The following is a 23,299-nucleotide window of genomic DNA, read 5'->3' as shown; positions in this document are numbered from 1 at the left end:
GTGTGATAGGATGGTCTTGAATCAGGTACTGATTGATTGCATGCATGTCTGAGTGTGATAGGATGATCTTGAATCAGGTACTGATTGATCGCATACATGTCTGAGTGTGATAGGATGATCTTGAATCATGTACTGATTGATTGCATACATGTCTGAGTGTGATAGGATGGTCTTGAATCATGTACCGATTGATTGCATACATGTCTGAGTGTGATAGGATGATCTTGAATCATGTACCGATTGATTGCATCCATGTCTGAGTGTGATAGGATGATCTTGAATCATGTACCGATTGATTGCATGCATGTCTGAGTGTGATAGGATGGTCTTGAATCATGTATCGATTGATTGCATGCATGTCTGAGTGTGATAGGATGATCTTGAATCAGGTACTGATTGATTGCATACACGTATGAGTGTGATAGGATGGTCTTGAATCAGGTACTGATTGATTGCATACATGTCTGAGTGTGATAGGATGGTCTTGAATCAGGTACTGATTGATTGCATACATGTCTGAGTGTGATAGGATGATCTTGAATCAGATACTGATTGATCGCATACATGTCTGAGTCTGATAGGATGATCTTGAATCATGTACTGATTGATCGTATACATGTCTGAGTGTGATAGGATGATCTTGAATCATGTACTGATTGATCGCATACATGTCTGACTGAGGAGTAATAGGTTTGTGTCGATCTTGACAAGCCATTCTTTGTGTTCAACTTTAATTTTCCATTTAACATGTCATTTGCTTTTTTAAACTCAGGGTCTTAAGTAATATTGATTGAACGACCACATTCAACCTTGATGTAGCGATCAGTAGCAGCCCCGACATTTTTTAAAAGTGTTTTTATGGTATTCCTCAGCTTGGGCTTCAGGGAGCATCGTCTTTCATGTTGCGGTGACCCTGAGGGCTGCTTGCGGTGACCTTGGGGGTTGCTTCGGCATAAAATATGGCTAACATTTTGGACCAAATGTGCAGACTCAGCTGAATTCAGATCTACCTCTGTATTCTTCTCTTTACACCATTCTGAAATTCATGTCTCTCAGTTTGTTTGTATCTAATTTGTAACATTTGAAATATTTAGATTCATGCATATCTCCTTTCCATAATTTGTATTTACTAGTATATAATAGATTTGTAGTATGTAACAGATTTTGTAGTATATAAAAGATTTGTAGCATATAACAGATTTGTAGTATGTAACATATTTGTAGTACATAACAGATTTGTAGTATATAACAGATTTGTAGTATATAACAGATTTGTAGCATATAACATATTACTGGTATATAACAGATTACTAGTATATAACAGATTTGTATATAACAGATTTGTTACATTTTGAGGCTGTCACAAGTATTAATTGAAAGATAAACTACATTTTATTCACTGCAAAGCAAGTTAAGTCTCATTTTTATAAAAATGGCAAAAATGGTTTAAAATTAAAAAAAATTTCTTTTTGCATACAAATAAACAACATATTGCCTTTTTATAATATATGATTTAAGAAAATAATAAATAAGAGCAAATTAAGTATCAAGCAATATTACTTAAGCCTACACTGATGAACAGTCCAATATACTAGTCATTATTATTATTATTGTTAATTTAGTATGATTATTGAATTAATGAATAAATCTCCCTGCGAAAGTGTTGTAGCCCCAATGAGTGTGTTTCTTGATAGATTTTGAATACCGCTGTTCAGATATGTTTAAGAGATCTTCCTCATTAAGTGATTTGAAGCGTTTTGGTTTGTGGTCATCATTATGATCAAATGGGAACTGGACTAGGGTTGGTTAATTCAAACTAAATGAGAAATTAGTTTGTGATTCTTCTTCCACTTCAAAAAGCGCGTCAAACATGGATGGGTAAAAGTTTTCAATATCTTCCTGCATATAATCTATCTGATAAGAGTAGTGAAGGGGGATACTATACGTACAATGGGAATTAGCATTACATTACATCTGATAAGGCAAAGCTACCGATTTCAGTTTCAGCGTTGGATAGCTTTAATACAGTATATCAGTGACCTTGACCTAGCAAATTCAAACATTTTTATCCATATTTTTCACAAATTTCGACAAAGAAAGAATGATTTTATTTATAAAAGATGAGAAATATCGGTTGCTTTAGTCTTTCAGATTACATTTATTCGATTATTTTTTTAACAAAATTGTAAGAATGTTCTTTTCCTTTAATGCTTAGTTCCAGTCTGCCTTCACTGGCAGTGTTTATCTTATACTGTACATGTGACTTTATTTATAGAAGTGGGTATTATTAGAAAAGTAGTTATCCTTACAGTTCATAAACACAGTTCATTTTGATCACGTGGTAACATTCTGACCAATGGAAATGTTACTTTCCTTTACCAGCTACTGGCATTGCAATTATTGTAAGCAAATTTACCATTCAATGTAAGCACATTTATCATTCACTGAAAATATTTGCAAGTCGACGTTAACAGATTTAAGACCTTTGAAAGTAACTTAATCTCCAGGCTTACGAAAGACAAGAAGCTCGGAGACAATACTACTGTATATGAGCTTTACTGGAGAATCATAATGAAACCACAAGTGATGGTTTATGAATTAAATATCAATCAGTATCTATTTAGGTTCTGATGAAAATTGTGTCCTAGTCGAGTTTTTCATTTCCTTCAATATGTTATATATATATATATATATATATATATATATATATATATATATATATATATATATATATATATATATATATATATATATATATATAAAAATATATATATATATATATATATATATATATATATATATATATATATATATATATACACACACACACACACACACACACACACATACATATACCACTTACTTTAATACAAACAATGTCGATGAAGAATGATGGTAAATGTTAAGTCAAACCGACCAAAGAGAGAGAGAGAGAGAGAGAGAGAGAGAGAGAGAGAGAGAGAGAGAGAGAGAGAGAGTTATGATCAGAAGTAATGTTAACTAAAGCAGAATAATGACTTAGATCAACTTTAAATAAATTAAAGTATTTTAATTACCTCTTGTTGGTTCGTCGTTTCGTTTACATTCTATTCCAGGCTAATTTCCTTTCACCTGTGTGACGTATCAATGCATTGATGAGCGTTCAGTATTCAAGATGTATGTTGTCTGTAGGTCTAGTACTCACCTTTCTTCATTAAAACGATCTCTCGTGTATAAATCATAAGTGTAACTTATATTGATTTAATCAATTTGAATAAAATAGAAACTCAAAAATGAAAACAATAAACTTATCAATATGAAAAGGTGATTGTGAATAGGCAGGGATGTGAGTTCATTCACTCAGTCAATACACAGTTGCCTCTCGTCAATCTAACATTCACCCAGTCAATACACATTTGCCTCTCGTCAATCTAACATTCACCCAGTCAATACATAGTTGCCTCTCGTCAATCTAACTTCGTTCAAATGGCAAATATATGTATTTGTATATGATATAAATAAATAAAATATATGTACAGTATGCACGGTGAAAATCTATGTATCTCGTGGTATATCATTGATACAGCGTACATTATATATATATATATATATATATATATATATATATATATATATATATATATATATATATATATATATATATATATATATATATATATATATATATATATATATATATATATATAAGCAGCAGAGGAGGCGAACAGACCAATAGTCCAAAAACGTCCAAATGTCGAAAATAAGCCTTCCTACAAATGATCGAAAAATAAAAAAAGCGTCGACAGATTTAAAAAAGCGTCGACACTTTACTGAGAGAGTCTCAATGGAATTTGTCTAATTAATATTACTCCATTGTCGTTGGTGATTTTTTCTAGTTTATTATGCACGCGCTTTACTTAATTACGTCTTCATGAGGTCATGCCTCCTCTTCTGCTATGTTAATTTATCCAAATATTTTATCAAGTCCAATACGATATCTTGTTCTTGGATCGTGCAAATTTATTGTTATAAACCCATGTGGAGTAGCTTGCGCTCGTGAAAAGAAATTTCTGAATTTAATTATATCCATGTCACCGCTGCACCAGGTTTGATGAATATTTCGCAACGTGTGTGTATCAACTCCATTAAACACAACTAAAATATTACAGTTATCTCTGATCACTTTTGGTATTTGTGTGTATCGTTGAGTAACATAAACAACATCGGTGTTTTTATGTCTACCTCGAGAAGAAATCCTAGCTGGATTTGATTGTTTGTCCAGCATCACATCATCGTATACAACTAAATTATTAATAAATCCGTCTATGGAATCAACTGATGGTGCTTCATCAATATCGGTTATAAACTCGATAACATCGTTATCAGTGTTTTCATTAAAATCCTTAAGCACATTATAACATCGTTGATCATCAACTGACGGGGCTACCAAATATAATTTATCCCACTTTAACCATCTCATTATAAGACTGAGTAACAACTGTGTCTTTCCACTTCCAGATGGTCCTATTATTATCATTCTAATTGAATTTGGTAACGCAGGATGGTGCTTGACAGGTTCCCGTTTTCTTGTCGCTGAGAAATCAATTATATCCATGCTGTATAAAATATCCATGGATTTATATTGTGTGAAGTGCAGGATGCGTACCCCGACGGATACACTAACAACTATTACCACAAAAAATAACAGATCAGCGGTTAGGGGTAAGTGTACGCGGTGTGGTACAAAGAAATTTAAATTTATCTCTACTGACAAGTCAGTGCAGTCAGGTGAAAAGTCAAAGTCAAAATCAAGTAAAAAAAGCAACGCGGAGGTGATATTGCAGCAAAATTAACAAAATTACCGGGAACTCCGTGGGCTAAATACAGTGGAGAAAAACACCTACCAGGATATAATTATTGCGGTCCTGGTACTCGACTCGATATCAGGCTTGATAATCACGATCAACCAAAACCAGGCGAGGAACCAATAAACGCTATTGATAAAGCATGTCATGCTCATGATGTTGCGTATAAAAGTAAAGATCTACAACGTAGGCATATTGCATATGTGAAATTAATCCATGCGCTAAATTCCATAAAAAATAAAAATATCAAAGAATCACTAGCTATTTGGTTAGTAAGATCCGCGATGAAAGGTAAATTAGCGCTAGGGGCTGGTAATATATAAAATGGAATCGATTTATTATTCCCCAATTGGATACTGGAAAGGTAAAGCAGCAATTAGTAAACTTGCTGATGCAGCAGCGGTTAAACATTCTACTGCTAAAGCGTGGTTATCCAAACAGGCAATATGGCAAATTTACCTACCGCCACCGAAACAAATTCAGTACGCGCATTTCAATGTTAGAGGTCCTAATGAAGTTCATCAAGCTGATAGTCTGTTTTTACCACATGATACTGTGCGTAGAAAAACGTACAAATACGCGCTGATAGTTGTTGATGTTGCAAGTAGATATAAGGAAGCAGAACCGTTGTCAACAAAGACAGCTGCTGAAGTAGCTGATGCTTTTAAACGAATTTATCAACGAGGACCATTACGATGGCCACAGCTGCTACAGGTTGATCCTGGCAAGGAATTTCTTGGTCCAGTATCATCGTTAATGAAACAACATAATACCAAAATACGACGAGGACGTACTGAGATTCATCGTATCAGGCAATTGTTGAACGATTTAATCGAACACTTGCTGAGCGGTTATTTGGATATCAATACGCGAAAGAATTTATTCAGGATACGAGATCTCGTGAATGGGTTGCAAGATTACCAAGTGTGATAGCCGCGTTAAATAATGAAGTAACTCGAACGACCAACATGAAACCTATTAATGCAATTACAAGCGTGCATATATCCGTACAATGACGTGATCTTTCAGCACAGCCAGTATTAGTTAATATCACTGTAAGGTATTTATATGAGCCCGGCGAACTCGAAGGTGGTAAAAAAAGAGCGACTGATCCTATTTGGAGTATTACCACACATAAGATATCCACCGTAACTAGATCCTCAGGTAGACCCGCAATCTACAGACTAGATTCAACTGCTCCTCAACGTGGATTTATACGTGAACAATTACAAGTAATTCCTAAGGACACACAATTACCACCCAAATCACTTAACTAGCGCCACGACGTCGGTTACATTGAAGACAGGTCAACATGATATTTTCTCGTGTATGACCAAGATTGTTATTTTTTCTATCTACGGTAAATTATCTTGGATCATTTTTCAGGTACCGCCATAACATTATGCAATTACAACTTGCACAATGATTATTCTGTTGTTGTTTCAGCGTAATGACAACGTCAGTGTCTAGATCTCGATTATTTTTTTTATCACACTGTTTATAACCTGCTATTTTTTTTCTTATTATATCACTTTGACATTCGTCAAGGCCTTGACGATCGAGGTCATCATTGATTGACGAGTCCATGACGATTAGTCTCAATTGAGATATTTTTCTAGCTCGAGACACTGCAAGATAAACTAGGTTCGACCATTCGATGTGATCATCAACGATCCAAACAACTGTATCAGTAATAGTTAATCCCTGAGATGAATGAATTGTCATTGCGTATCCAAGAGTCCACGGGGATTTATCAGCACGTAGAGCATCTTCAACAACATCAACATCAACTGCGACAATATCATTTAACACAAGATTCTGTTTCCTTGACTCTGTCAAGTGTCCTGGTATATCAAGGTGAATATTCTGCCGTCGCGTATCTGCTGGTTGATAACATAACGGAACTGGCAACGTTGGAAACTTTTCTCGTTGTAACTGAAACAACTCCCCTTGAAGTGTATCACGAACTATCTTTCTACTTGCAACTATCAAATCGTTTGGTCTCCACGCGCGCAAAAAGTCTTTCATGGGTGTTTCTGAAATTGTCTCGCGCATTACTTCACATTGAATTTTATTCGGTTGTAGTCTGATTAATTTTTTTAATTCTTTCAACGTTGCATCAAGTGCTCTATAATCATCAGATACTTCTTCGAAGTGGTCAACGAAACTTTTTAGCCAATCATGTGGAGATGGTCCAGCTACGGGTGGTGGTTGACCGTGATCGCCGCACATTATCACAGCAGTATTTCTTGTTAATAACCAATCAAGAAACATTTTTAATGTTTCTAGTGGTACAGTGCATATTTCATCCCATATTATGATCCTTGGAATGTATTTCTCGAAAGAAGCTGTGATAAGTACACTGCACTTCTCGTTGTTTCATTTCTCGCGCGAGTCTATGTGTTGGTGTTAGCACAATCGTACCTGAATTTTGAAATAGTTCGATAGCTCGAGTGGTTTTACAAGAACCGCCAGGTCCGTTTAGATAAACCGTTTTGTGTCTAGTTATTGGATCGTATATCGATGGTAACAACGAAGTTGTCGACGATTGATATTTTTTACAGTAAATATCTTTAACCGCAACATCAGCGGATTCGGAATAATCGAGCATATATTCCTTTTTTATTCTCCACGAACCCCACGATGCACAAGTGCCTATGTTTAATCTTTCTAACAATATTGAATACTTTTTACTTATATAAAACGAATCAGTAGCAACTCAGTAGAAACCTTATTTATCATCGATAATAGATTTATTGAAACGTACGTGAGCATCGATGATCTTAAATGAGTATACTGCGGTGACTCACCGTCCATGTAGCTCACAATTGTACCTAATTTAGTTCCATTTGACAAGAAAGCTATTTCTCGACTTATAAAAGTGTTTTTCTTCGTTATATCAGCAATTATAAAATCTAACTCAGCATCGTCCATGATCAATCTTGTACAATGTCGTCTGTGATCATATGCTGCTCCTTGGGTAAACTTGCCGATTATTTTTCTACCAAGATCTTTTGAATCAGTTTCATCAGAATGTAGTAACCAAACTTTGGTTTGTTTCCGGTATGATATAATTGCTTCACTTACAATCAACCGTGTTAGCATCGCACAATCATGCATATATCGTAATAATACTATTGGTGCTCACATTTTTCTGAAAAATATTTTCCAAACCAAACATAACAAATTGGATGGAGCTCTTTAGATATTTTGAATGACTCAATACAAGCAAATCCAGTTAGGTCAAAATCCGGTAATGGTCCATTTATCGATACTCGTGTCATCTCGTGCGTCGGATGACCGAATCGCTCAAAGTACACAGAACAATCTCCGTATCCAAGAAAACTTCTGGGATAACACGCGACCATATCAACTGAAATAACATCTTTATGATCATATTTAGTATTCCATAATCCGCCGTGTCCATATTCGATACAACTCGATATTATGTCATTGAGAAAATCACACCGAGTTGGCTTCCACGAATTTTTCTTTCTAGCAAAATGAGCCGCAACTGACGGAACAGTAAAACAGTTGCTCAATATTTCGTCAGTGTCATTAGAATATTGCAGTGCAAGATTTTTCATTTTCTCGTGAACAAGATCTGTTCGATAAATAACGCCATTTGGTCTTACAAACTGATCAAATTTATTCTTTTCTTTCATATCTGATTCGTCGTTAGAACTCTGAAATAACCATTCTGACACAGGATCGTTGTTACTTATCTCGTTAATGAAATCAAACATACCTCCATCAGAATTATCTCCGGGATAACATTTAACAGTTCGATCTCGTGGAAACACTGTTACTGCATTAGTCCACGCGTGTGCGTTATGATCAATAATTGTAATTGAGGCTCCTTTTGATTTATATTTTGATTCATACAAAATCTCCCCTGTTATCATCGCTACGGTTATTGGAAATTTTAATATTTTTCCTAACCCAGCTACATCTTAGATAGACGCACCGGTATCTTTAACCATTTCTCCCCACGTGTTTATTATTTTACGTCTTTTATCCGTTAGACCGTTTCCACGGGCCGCGTTTGTAAAATGTTCTGTTACTCGCTCGGCTGCACAGTTTATTTTTGAAAATTTCATCGGCGACAGTTTATCAACGTTGGGTTTTTCATTTAACACATAAATTCCATAAATAACGGCGGTCACAGGATATGCTCGTTCATAATACGGTTTGTCAATACCGGTCAATAGACCTGGTTTGGAATCTTTACTTAGTACGACAGTTATTTATCACCGTGGACAGGATCATATTTGTCACGGATAATCCAATCATCTGTTTCTGTCAACACGACAAATTTTATTCTGAAAAGATACTTTCCATTATCAAGGTATTTAATGATAGTTGTCGCTCGTTTGTCATTCATCGTAGCGTTAATGATATCTTTGTTACGTATAATCCTGAGCGTTGACCAGACATGAGATGCACGATCTGCGTGAAATTCTTTCTTGGCGTCGTGAATTTTATTAATCAAACCTTTGTTCTTCGGATCAACCAGATCTTTCATCGGTGGGCCAGGAGACATTCTGTCGAGATTAAATTTATCTGCGCTCTAGGGCTTGATTTGGGATAATCTATCGAATTCGTTCATATTATATTTCAGACAAGTATATAAATTAAAATATTATGTATACAATATCTCAATGCAGATGGCTCATGGTGGGTTCATTGCCTCGTTGTAATGAATCCTGTAAAAAGGAATTCTGTGGACAACACATGCAGTGCGTTCACCGTGTAAGCTTAGGACCAATACCATGTCTGCGATGTGGGGCTGGAGTACGAGGAAAAACACAATTGTGTGCATGTTGTGGTGGTAAACGATACAGAGAGCTTAAAGGATATTATGCCAAAAAAATTATGTCAGTGACGGAGCTATAAAATCCGTGGAGGATTATCTAAGTTTTCAGACAAATTATGATTTAAATAAATGATATTATTGTATAATGGAGCAAAATAAATTTATTCCACATCCTATAATAACAAACTACGAATCAGATATTGATGGTATGATCAGAAATTGTCAGAAAAAAGTACCAGTTGGCTATATTAATAATCATGGTTATCTAATGTTTACTGTTTGGAAGAAAACTTATCTCTGTCATCGTTTCACATACGAGTGTCACAATGGGTTGATCAAAGACGGTCTTGTGATCGATCACATTAACGGCGTGAAAACCGACAATAGTTTATCCAATCTTCGAGCTGTTACACAGAGCGAGAATAATGCACGTGGTAATGCTGGAAGATGTAAAACAATTGTAAGGAGGGCGGTAAAGTCTATAAATACAGAAACCGGTGAAGAAATTATATTTCAATCAATGAACGCGGCTTCGAAATACTTTGATATCTGCATGCCTTCAGTACAATTTGTCGCGGAAAATATATATAAATCTACCTTTTCCAAGAAATATAAGCAGAAAATCACCTTCCAATATTGTTAATGAGATAAACTATCATCATTATCAGGTAATTCCCTTAAATTTATCATCATTATCAAGTAATTACCTTAAACTTATCATCATTGTCAAGTAATTACCTTAAATTTATCATCGTTATCAAGCAATTACCTTAAATTTATCATCATTATCAAGTAATTACCTTAAATTATGTTTATTAACCATTTATTATTTTGAGTCGCAGCATGTCCCCCTTATACTACTGATTTTTCGATTATGTTAAAGGGAGATTACTTTTGTAATATATAGCTTTCTTTGTAAATGTCTGATTTTTATGGTCGTAATTAGTCTACGTCGTAATTAATTAATACCAAAGAATGATATTTGTGGTTTCTAACTTACAAAATAGAAGAGTAAACTTCTTTTACATCGTACAATATAGCAGAGTTATTTTTAGATCTGTTACGAGAAATCGAGGCACGCTGTTTTAATGCAAGATCTTTACAATCTGTTATTATCCAAAAATATTTAAACATATCTGCAGGTAAAAACGTTTAATGGTGCCGTGGTAGTATGTAAACACGCCGTTAGTGCAAGATATTTGCAATCTTTTACGGGAAATCAAGGCGGAAACACGCTGCTCATTTACACGTTCAGAAACCGCTGTTTTAATACAGAAATTTACAATATATTCAGAAACCACTGTTTTAATACAGAAATATTTACAAACCGCTGTTTTAATGTATAAATATTTACAAACCGCTGTTTTAATGTAGAAATATTTAAACCGATTTGTAGCTATATAATAACTTCTGAAACATATATTGTTATATGATTTGATAGCTCACTTGGTAACGCATCTGGCCGTGATGCTCACGGTCCCAGGATCGAATCCCATGACTGACAACCGTCGGTGGTTACGCATATTAGCGATTTTTATAATTGATTGGTGCACCGGCAGCCCTCTCTACGCATAACAGAACCCTTCCAACCACGTCACTGGTGGTTGATACATGTTTTGTGTCACCCACAGGCTGATTCTTGGGGGTGTTCAGTTATGCGTAGAAAATGGCCCATACATGTTTGTGCCATCCATTCATTCATTGTATATACTCATTCATTGCATAAATACTACATGTTGTGCTGTCCTTAAGAAATTAAGATTTCATTCATTGTATATATTCCATATATCTCTGAACTTGCTAAAAGACTCGAATAGAGGTTCATAGAGTATTGTCATTCATCATAGAGACATCCTCATAAACTCACTAGAACACTCGACTAGGGATTTGAGGATATATTTTTTTCTTTTAAATATATATATACTAAATAATGAACCATGAAAATATCAATGATGTAATTGCTGCTATCAAAAAATTAGAAAAAATCAGTAATAATATATCTGATGAACTGAATCCTGGAAAGATTATTTTTGATTTTGAAATCTTACAAGAACGTAAAAACGATGGTGGTTTTACACTGTCGTCTGAAGTTTATAAAACGAATTCAGGCGGCAATGTTCCGGTCACTAGCTGCAGTAAAAGATGATCAGGTCAAAGAATTTGTTCCTCTCTCTGCCGCGGTAGAAAAAATTAGATTAGAATTATCCCACGGGTACGAGGCAAAAAAACCAATTAGTGCTCGTATAAAACAATTGAGAAAAATTATGTTGGCGAGTAACCTTGTTGGTGAAACGACCGAACACGTGTAATATTTTATTTATTCTGAAATATTTTATTTTTTCTGCAATATTATATATTCTGAAATATTTTATTTTTTCTGAAATATTATATATTCTGAAATATTATATATTCTGAGATTATATTTATTCTGAAATATTATATATTCTGAGATTGTATTTATTTTGAGATTATATATTCATTCTGAAATATTTTATTTTTTCTGAAATTGATGGGCTAGTTGGTACTCAGAATCATGCAAACCAATCAATTTCGTAATTTTGATGGGCTAGTTGGTACTTAGAACTATGTAACATGATCAAATTTTCAGAAAAAAATAAATATAATCTCAGAATAAATATAATCTCAGAATAAATATAATATTTCTTTTCTGAATGAATTGTTTCAGATTATAATAACTATTTACAAAACCGATCGATTTGTATAATTTACCCCATCAGAATCAGCAATCTGATTAATTTACACGATTTTAAATACCAATCACCATATCAGACACACAATCTGATTATTTTGTATAATTTTAAGTACCAATCACCATATCAGTAATAAAAAATATTTTATTTATTTTGAAATATTTTATTTATTTTGAAATATTTTATTATTTTGAAATATTTTATTTATTTTGAAATATTTTATTTATTTTGAAATATTATTTTTTAAGTTGATCGAATTTAATACAGGAGTGTGCATAATTTAGAATCTGATCTCTGTTACAAATGATCGCGACAATATGTTCTCGACGGAGCTCATCTAACTGTTCTTGTGTTAATAAGAAATCCTCGTTTCCGTATTCATCAATAACTAAATTAACGTTAAATTGCTCTGTGTTTGGAGGTTGTAAAAACGCTGTCCTGATGGTGTTTTCAAGTACTTCTTTGTCATGTATAAAAACCCTCACGTGCTGGTACATTATATAATATTTACTGGATCTTTAAGATTTCACATATAGATTTATTACAAGCTCTTCTCCACGTAGGTCAATTAATCGTCCTATGTGGTCTGTGAGTTTAAAATTTATTCGTGACAAATACTGATTATGTCTGCGTAGATAAACAGGATTAGTTGGTACTTGCACGATCAAATCCCCAAGGGGTAAACGTGTATAGGATGTATCCTTGTTGAGCCTGATTTGATTTTCCAAGATTTATTTGATAGCTGCCATCGATTACGTCACAAGCTAGATTAACCGCTATTGTCGATGTTATATTAACGATTCCCGGAGATATATGCCTGCCGCTGCCGTATGGATCGTTATTATATCTAAGAACAGTTGCTGGTGGGGCTTTTTTTCTCTCCATGCATCGATTATTTTAGGAACGTTTTCGTTGATAATTCTGTCTATTTTATCCTTTTTATATTTTGGTACTATAAATTCGAGATTACCCGGTCCTTCATACTCTTTATCTGATATTGTATAATGATTAAGAAATGGTCTTCTAGGACGGGGGAAGGAAACAGCATGTTTAAGTGCTGCTTCAGCAAAAATATCATTAATATAATTGAGATCTGATCCTACTTGATTTAGATGCTGTATTGACTCAATAATTTGTTGTTTTATATCCTCGGAATAATGTTGTAATAAGGACAAAAACAGATTTTGTATTTTGTCAATTGATTGTTGGATCTCAGAATTAATGGGATTAGAATACAATCTAAAAACATTCATATAGGTTATATCATCACCGAAATTATAAACCCGATACGCATCACCGGCTCTATTCCATGGAAATTTCTCTCTCTATTCTGGAGTTATTATAAACCTGGCTTCGTCCGTGAGAAATTCACCTAACTTCGGTTCTGATGGTCCTTCATACACTGGCGCAATATCAGGCCAACCTAGAACGGATCTTATCGTGGACTGATAAATATCTACGGCATAATCAGGAGAATGTATCTCAACCGCAGAAGACAGTGTTGGTTCATGAACGTTAATCGATATTTTTGATTCTTTTCCTGTTATTGATTTTATTCTACGCGCAAATTCATCATTGATTTGTTCGATCTCATAACTACCAGTTGGTATTCCAACAACGTTCCAGTCAGGTGTTCCATCTGGTTTGTTTTTATTAGCAAATACAAGCGAATTATTTGCTGGTGTACCATTAAATGATTTCGATCTGATATTTGGCCAGCTATGGTATACTCGTAATTGCGTTAGTGCAATGTCATTCGCGCGAATTGCAGTTGGAAAATTGATGTTAAATTCAGGATTAATCGAGCTTACCGAGATCATCGTGGTCTTGTGCGGGGTTGTGTTCGTCACGATCTGCTGAAGTAATTCCGTCATTATTAATATTCGTACCTTCAACAGCGCTGTTATATGTTTTAATCATTTCTGAAAACTCAAAATCAGATATAATTCCATCATTGAGACTCGCTGATAACATCGAAGATAACCTCGTTATGCGACCGTCGCTGTGTGTAATTGTATCATGTAATCGGATAATTTTTCATTCGTGCAAGTACATATTTTTTTTTGCAATGATATTAAGCACACCTGCAATCGTTGTTGCTGCTGAAATACAAATAGTCACAGCTACTGGTGCCATCATTATCATTGCTGATAATATCACACCGGTTTCAGCAACAACAGCGGATACTGAATAAACGATTACGTCGACGATAACTAATCGTCGTCGATATTTCTTTACTTTTACTGTATATTGTTCGACTCGATCTTTCAACGCTGCCTGCCATTCACGCGCTTGATTATACCTATAATGTTGCGATGCAGCATCGATATAGGTACTCATTATATTTTATGCAGTAACCAACTGAGGTGTTTCAGCTACAAATTCCAAACACCACCAGAAAGATGTTGCGGTTAATTTCTTATAAGCTGCTTCCAGAATAAATATTTCTTCGTTTCCGCTATTTAATATAACAGATACAACCCCGGAAAACTTATCAGTTGAATGACGCCATGGATACGTTGTAAATATTTCAAATTTTGCAGCACTGAACACAGACAACCTGTACGCGCCAGTGACTGTTGCGGTATATTTGATGGTTTTATTTTGCTGCGAGCATGTTGCGAATCCCGATGATACCGTGTATACGATGTTGGTAATATGCCCGGCAGTTATTCCGGCTGGGATTTTAATGAGACTGGTTTTATTAACGATCTCAGGAATCCCCGCTACGATGTTTTGCTGCGTTTGTTTGATCGTGTCGATGTTCGTCCTGATATCAGCCAGATTTATGTCAATGGCGTGCGGAGTGCCGAAGAATTTATCTATGGATTCATCGGTTTTTAAAAATTTCTTCGAAATCTTCCAAAAGCGCCCTCGTGAACGTCATACTCGGCCCGCAACGTGGATAATTTACCATCTACGGTGCCATAGTTGACGTCAACGTATTTTGTTTTTGTTGCGGCATCTTCGTCGGATGTTGGATCTCTTAAAACTACTATTTTGTTTCCGTTCATGCTGAGTTCTCCCGTCATTGTGTTACCGGTATTTTTCACGCGATTAGCAACACTTGCTGTGATTTCATCTCTGATGGTTATAAACGATACACTTGAATCCCTGATTCTACCGCCGTTAGTAAACACAGGTATATTATCCGTAACTGCACCAAGTACTCGTCGAACTATATCATTCCATTTGATATTGCTCGTTTTTAGTTTACCATGTCGATCCTGAAAAATAACAACCTCAACTCCAGCCAGGTTCATAATATCAGCGAGGTCATCTTTAGTCGCGTACTTCGACAGATAAATGTCATCGGACTTTTTCTTAACGCGTGAAGAAGATCTTCCGTAAATATCAACCATTATATAAGATACTTCGGATCTAAGATCTGTTTAAAACGCTTTACGCGCAACGAAGCGGTTGCTTGTATAATTATGCACTATTTTATGTGGCGGTTTGGATGATTTTGATATAGCGTTAAGTACATTAATTACTTCACGGCCGCATATTAGCGGATCTGTCATTGTTTGTGTGGCTAGCGTTGAATACCAAACTCTTGAACCAGAGGTTCTTGCGTGAAGTGGCGCTACATACTTGATAAATTCGACAGGTGGAGCTAACCCGTATGAATCAAAATAAACGATTCCACGTGGATCAACCGCGTATGATACCCAATGAGTACCTGGTCCTGAATTCGAGTCGAGATTAATAATACCTGTTTCAACACTGTTTGGTTGTTTCGGTAATTGATCTCGCATAAAAACACCTCTGAAGTTTTTTTATTTTTAATCGTTTAGCAGCATCAAGGAAATCAAAATTTGATACTGGAGCATCTAACGTGGAAGCCTCAGACATTTTCTCCAACGAGATCCTGGCAATCTTAGGCAGCGTCCCTTTTTTATATCCATTTCCTGTTGCTTTCTTTAGAGCCATTTCATCAGCTGTTCCAACAGCACCTAACGCGGCTGCTTTTGCTACGGCTGGAGCAGCAGCGGCTATTAATGCTGAAATAGCCGCGAGAAGTGGAAAAATACCACCCGTTTTAACCGAGTCCTTAATCGCACCCGCAGAGAGATTAAATTTGAAGCCTGTTTTTGATTGTTTAGCGTCGTTGAAATGTTTAAGCTGGCGTTCTGATAATGATAGTTTATTTTGACCACCCGTGATCTAATCTCGCTTTAGTGATATTTTCATTCCGCATTTTTTTGTTGAATTTGAATGAAGGTTTTTAATCTGACCAGGAGTCAGACTGACACTAACGTGATGATATGGCATTTTATGATAATACTCGCCATTTTCCAAATGGTGATTAAAGATTTTCCACTGGTGCATCAACGACCCTCATTCGACCACTACCACCTTCAAGTAACATGGCTTTATCGCTGTGTATAACCGCGATTGCTCTATAATCAACACCACCTGTATTTAATTCTGCTTTAAGATGAATATCAACGACAGATTGTTTTGATAGATCAAGATGCTCCAGTGAAAAATAATAAATCGGATACAAGGTTCTGAAATCATGTTGTGATATTTGCAACCCGATATCTACATTTTGATCATGTCCCATGAATGACATCAAACGATGATATATACGTCCTAAATGATTTTGTGCATAATTTAGTTGTATATTCTCTGTTGGTTCTTGTTGTCCGTTTATCCGTAAGGAAATATTTGTGTTACCTAGTTGGTCAAATATCATATTAGAGTGAACTTGACTATTTCAACGATCATGGTTCTGAAACGCAATAAAAATATGCCGTGGTGCAGAAACACCTTGTTGTGATGCTATATGCCATGAAAACTGACCGTTAACGTCAGTTTGCATACTATCCGTGCTGTTGTTAACCATGACAACAAGGATTTAGCACCTGTGTCCATGAAAGAATCAATTTTTGTTCTTCTGCGATCGTTGCAGTTATTACCGGCATCCACAGTGAAAGTTTCGATAATACTACTTTACCAGCATCACCAAGAGGTCTCCACAGAGCACCGTTATCATCATTCTTTCTTACAAGAACAACCGTATGTCTAGCTCCAAAAATAACCTTTTTAACATTCCTGTAAAATCCAAAAATATGCGATAGTGGAATTGTACATGAAAAACTTCTATTGGCTCCTAGCAACATATTTCTACGCGCTGCAAATCCTAAGTTGAAATTTCCATTAGAACTATGAACTACTGGCCACACATCAGCGTAATTGTTATTGGCAAAATTTCTTGGTCGTCTTATATTATACTGATCGCTTTCAGGGTTATTAGAATTATCTTTCGCAAACATCATTGTGTGACCTGTTGATCTTGTATAATCATCAGAATATCTCGCTAATCCTATTATTGTTGTAGCAACGTCGACATCATTCTCAAATCGATTCAATATTTTTTCCATCAATCATATACGTGGCGCTACTAAATAATGCCATGATCCCGTTGTTGACAAAACCAATTTTTACTGGATCTAAGTAATTAGTATTATCCGTTTTTACAATTGAACCTTCTACCTCAATAAAAGCCTAAGCGGGTAGAAAATATCTACTTGTGTCATGAACTTGTAGTTCAATTCTTCCTCCACGTTGATCTGGTTTTCGTGCGTCATAAGAATAAAACTGATAATCACGTACCGATTCATCTTTAAGGACAGGTGCTTCCATGTTGATTGCTGTGTCGGATACCGCTTGAACATTTTATTGTAATTATTGTCGTCTAACACGTTGATTACTGCGTTCGTAAAGTTCCACCTCGTGAAGTTCCACTTCCTGATATCAAGCTTGAGATATAATTTCCCGATTCACCGAGTCCCCGATCTGCTAACGCTGCTAGTTTTTGATTTGCAGCTTGATTTATTATTTTACTGACATCCGCGGGCATAATATCAGTACTTGGCAATTTTACTGGTTGTCGTTTTCGTTTTATTAATCGTGCTAGTCTATCTTTGATCGCCGAGAACGCCTTACCAGCAACATTGACAATTGCACCAGGAGTTTTTTCACGAACAATATCAATAGCTTTCATCGATAATTGTTTTGCAATAGGCGCTGCTTTTGGGGCTAACCTTGTAAATAATCCCTGAATAACATCACCAAGTCCATCTCCGTAAATAACTCTGTAGATTGGTAATCGTGAGTTTACCGCTCTGACCGATACGGATTTACGATGATTATTGTGTACGATCATGTTATCTTATTTACCATTTATCTAATCGCGGTGACTAATCATGAACGAGCTCATCAATAAGTTCTCGGTAAACGCCAATATCCACGATGCCGCCGCGAAATAATCGCTGACAAATATCAGCTGCTTCATTGGTTATTTCTGGTGAGTTATTTCCGGCACGTTTCCCCCCATGAGAACTTCTAACCGTGACACGTCATTGAGGATATTATTAGGACAAACAAAATTATTTTCTCCTGATGCAGTCAGAAAACCACTTCCTCCAGCGCCAGGAGGATCATCATCATCCTCCCCTTCCAACATCCGTTCTCTTTCTTCTGTTGTTTTCTTAAATAGTTTTAAGGGTGATTTTTTTCTCTTTACTTTTTCAAGTAGCTTCTCAGACCTCTCAAGTTCCGACATCAACCTTTGCTGCGGTGAAGGTTCTTCTTGCAGAGGTGGAGGAAGTTGATATGAAGGTTCCTGCTGGGAGAGTTGTTCCAGTCTCTCTCTATAAAGTCTTTTTACTTCTTTATAAAGACTTTTATATTCTGGACCTCTAGCCTGTTTTTTGTTGTAATATACGCGATATATCCATTTAATAAAATTATCATCACTTACCTTTTAAAATACTAGATTTATTAAATATACCAGATACTATTTCCTCGGGTAATTTTTCTCTTTCAGTATTTCTAATATCTTCAACAACCCCTTCATTAAATTTTGCAATCAATTCTACGTTTTCTTCTACTGGTTTGAGTTCAGATGCAAGTTTTTTTTTCTCACGTCGGCGACTTCAGTACAAAGTTTTCCAATACCTTCAAGGATTTCTTCATCGACAGGTGGAGGTTGAGCTGCAGCTATGTCAGTTGGAAGATCTCGTAAAATCCTTTTTGTTTTTTTAGTTCTCGCTGCTATTTTTTCAGTCTGCGCTGCAGTTTGTTCTAATACTGGAAAAATACCCTTTTTCCTCTTCTCATCATCCTTAATATCTCCCCATATAATTTTTTCAACAGCCGCTGAAGCTTTTTCAGTAGCTGTAGTGACGGGTTTAAATAGTTTTTTAGTGTCCTCTTCGTACTCAACTTGTGATTGTTGCTGCGCTTGTAGGTTTTTTTTCTAAATGAGTCTCTAACAGGAAGAAATTTTTTGATTGCTTCTAATCGTTCTCGTGCTATTCTTGCAGTATAAGATTCCGGATGTACCATTTTATTATAACATAATGATTTAATTAATATAGCAGCAGAGGGGACATGACCTCATGAAGACGTAATTAAGTAAAGCGCGTGCATAATAAACTAGAAAAAAATCACCAACGACAATAAAGTAATATTAATTAGACAAATTCGATTGAGACTCTCTCAGTAAAGTGTCGACGCTTTTAAAATCTGTCGACGCTTTTTTAAGTTTTCGATCATTTGTAGGAAGGCTTATTTTCGACATTTGGACGTTTATCGACTTTTGGTCTGTTCGCCTCCTCTGCTGCTATATATATGTGTGTATGTGTGTGTGTGTGTGTTGGTTTTATATACAGCATATGATGGTGGCTGTATTATATAGAGTATTAAGGGACGAGTGTCCTAATATATACAGTAAAGAGCTTCAAATTAGCATTGTTTCTACTTGTCTTATAGTTTAGCATAACCCTTATAACCGTTTGGCCTCTTTCTTATTTCAGTCATCGATGCAGCTGGAAAACTTGGAAGTGGAGTATTGGATGGAAACTTAAACTGGCCCGGATCATACGATGAGTGTATAAATACGCAGGCGGTGGTCTATGCGAATCGAGCGAATAAATCATGGCCTAGTTACCCTTTTTGGGGAAAGTACTGTATGGTAGGGATACAAATTCCATCCCCTAATATTCCCCAGGTTTGTATACCACATGTTGCTTTGAAAATCTTTGATTAAGATAACTTGATACGATGATGGGATTTATCATCATAATTACCATTACCGACATCATCAGCAACAATAACATCACACCACTACCACGAATAATAATAATATAATAATAATAATAATAATAATAATAACAATAATAATAATAATAATAATAATAATTACAATGACAATAACAATAACAACAACAACAATAATAATAATAATAATAATAATAATAATAATAATAACAACAACAATAATAATACTACTAATACTAATACTAATACTAATAATAATAATGAAAGCAATAGTAAAAGGAAACTTAAAATTTACAAACGTCATCCTCGTCCTAATCAATGTAAGTTTAAATATTGTCATATACTTACGTACATTACTGATGACATCATTTAGAGAAGCCAACACACCGTTTCAAAATTTGCTTTAATACAGAAAACATTTATTTGAATTATTATTTGCAAATCCAGATGAATATTTGTTAACATATACATACACAAAATAAATTTATTTTGTTCCGTACGTCGACATTTACCAACATTAAAAAGTATTCTTTCCTTCTATAGCTATTTGGCGGACCTCCCACTTTATCGCTAGGTATTTGTGTGCCAGAATCCTGTAACAATAATGATGCAGAAGCTTTAGTTCGAGAAGGTAACCATACCCACGTATTCTCATGTTTGTACCTACTGATACAATTTATTTTGGACACCAGTTAGCGTGTTTTTGTTTTAATGATGCGTATTTCTAGTGGTCTTTAGAAATATGGTGCTCCAATTTTTTTAAAACCACGAAGTGACTGCGTTTCTAAGTGAAGGGGACTAATACAGAGGGATGTTTCAACAATAGAATATTGAAGACATTTCATGGAGTCCATGACCATAACCGTGGTATAGAATAAACGGCGGTAAAGGATTAACCACGATATGAAAGCGAAGTAAATTGAGGGGCTTTAAAGTGATGGATTTCTGTATTATCGATATTCTACTTAACATATACAGTTACTAGATGCAGTGGCTTATCCATGCAAGCTAGATATAATTATAAATATTGTTCAGACTTTTATTTCATAAGATATACACTAAACGTTAAAGTACCATACGAGAAATTCTTCCTACTAATTACATATTTTTTTGGATAAATTATTGAGATCAGTATGTTTTGAGTGGGGTCGATTTTTGCGAAATACATTGGACGAAGTAGCTTTTATTTTATATAGGAAGAAAAGGTTGTATATAACACATATAACTGATTTTGGAGTAAGTGTTTGAGACTAAAATATATTAAACAAATTAATTGACATACGTAAAGTTAATCGTGATTACTGCAAGAAATTTGTCAGTGAAATTCTGTTAGAGTTTCGGAAAATTTACAGACAGTCTGTCTTTGCCTCTCTCTCTCTCTCTTTATATATATATATATATATATATATATATATATATATATATATATATATATATATATATATATATATATATATATATATATGTATACCGCCTCGGATGCGAGAGATAGTGGGTTCGATCCTCGTCCGAGTTGTACCAAAGACTTACAAAAATGGTACTAACCGCTGCCTCGCTTGGCACTTAGCATTAAGAGGTTAGTGTTAGGACTGGTCGGCCTGGTCTCACCATAACGGCGATTGGGTGGGACATCATGCTACATGTCTGCGGCATGATGCCCCATTGCTAGACATCACTATAAACTGCTTCATTGCAGACATAGTAGCGATATGACTGAAAATTGTTAAAGTTACGTTAAAAATCCAAATCACATCGCGCGCACACACACACACACACACACACACACACACACACACATATATATATATATATATATATATATATATATATATATATATATATATATATATATATATATATATATATATATATATATATATACCCAAATTTGTATTTGTATGTATAACGCTTGCCAAACAAGAGGTTGTGATTTAGAAACCCGCTGCGGCATCCATAATTTTCGTTCTTTTACACATTTTAACTTCAAACTTTCTTTTAAACTGCTCATCCTAATTGTTAAGTTCTTTTATAGTTTTTAATTTTTATGTTGAAACTTTCTTTGATCACTAACAGCTGCCAAGCAAGAGGTCGCGAGCTCCGAAACTCGTGGCATCCCGTTTGTTTAATTTTTTAAATATACTTTTTGATTTTTATGGTGAGACCTTCTTTTGATTTCGCTCTTCCCAAGTCTTTACATTGGTCTTTTTTACTTTTCATTTTTTATAAAAACTTTATTTTATGACTCCTGTCTGCCAAAAACGAGGTCGAGAGTTCGCAACTCGCGGCATCACAATTTAAAATTTTTTTATTTTAATTTTTATCTTGAAACTATCTTCTATGACATCCGTCTTATGACGGACAATTAACACACACACACACACACACACACACACACACACACATATATATATATATATATATATATATATATATATATATGTGTGTGTGTGTGTGTGTGTGTGTGTGTGTTGCGGTGTTCATTTTAATTGTGTTTTTCAAATCATGTTCACCAATCTTGTCAAAATTATCAGGTACGCAGAAATACGAAGAGTAAAGGAAACCTCAAATTTTTGTGAATCTAACCTTTCTGAGAGCGAGGATATAGAGGATCAATATTTGTGAAATCCGAACATGAGCTCAGATTTTGTGTACAGACAGTTTAATGACTGAAGCATAGACCAGAATTTTGTGTTCAGTTTCATACATGTGAGGCTTGACCCATTATTTTGTGCTCAGACGCATTTTGTTTTCATTTTCATGACTATGAGTCCATGCTCAGTATGTTATACTTCGTGTCATGTCTCGGAGGCATAACCAAGTATTTTCAAACCTTTGGACCAAAACTCTCATGCTCA

The 23,299-nt window shown here is 35.0% G+C and overlaps 1 protein-coding gene across 4 annotated transcripts in view; it reads left to right on the top strand.

The window, feature by feature from the left end:
* The window catches only part of LOC149780417 (nose resistant to fluoxetine protein 6-like), a 50,733-nt gene that overhangs the window by 3,653 nt on the left and 23,781 nt on the right, over nucleotides 1–23,299 (top strand). For all 4 annotated transcript variants that reach the window (XM_089937342.1, XM_089937343.1, XM_089937341.1 and 1 more), the window contains exons 2-3: nucleotides 20,201–20,394; nucleotides 20,988–21,075. In XM_089937342.1, the coding sequence (XP_089793468.1) occupies nucleotides 20,201–20,394; nucleotides 20,988–21,075 (282 nt within the window). The remainder of the gene's footprint in view (nucleotides 1–20,200; nucleotides 20,395–20,987; nucleotides 21,076–23,299) is intronic.

This window comes from Sinohyriopsis cumingii, chromosome 16 (genome assembly GCF_028554795.1).
Source record: "Sinohyriopsis cumingii isolate HCF-2022 chromosome 16, ASM2855479v2, whole genome shotgun sequence".
Classification (NCBI taxonomy): domain Eukaryota; kingdom Metazoa; phylum Mollusca; class Bivalvia; order Unionida; family Unionidae; genus Sinohyriopsis; species Sinohyriopsis cumingii.
The sequence above is the reverse complement of the archived record's forward strand: the minus strand, read 5'-3'. Positions and strand labels throughout refer to the sequence as shown.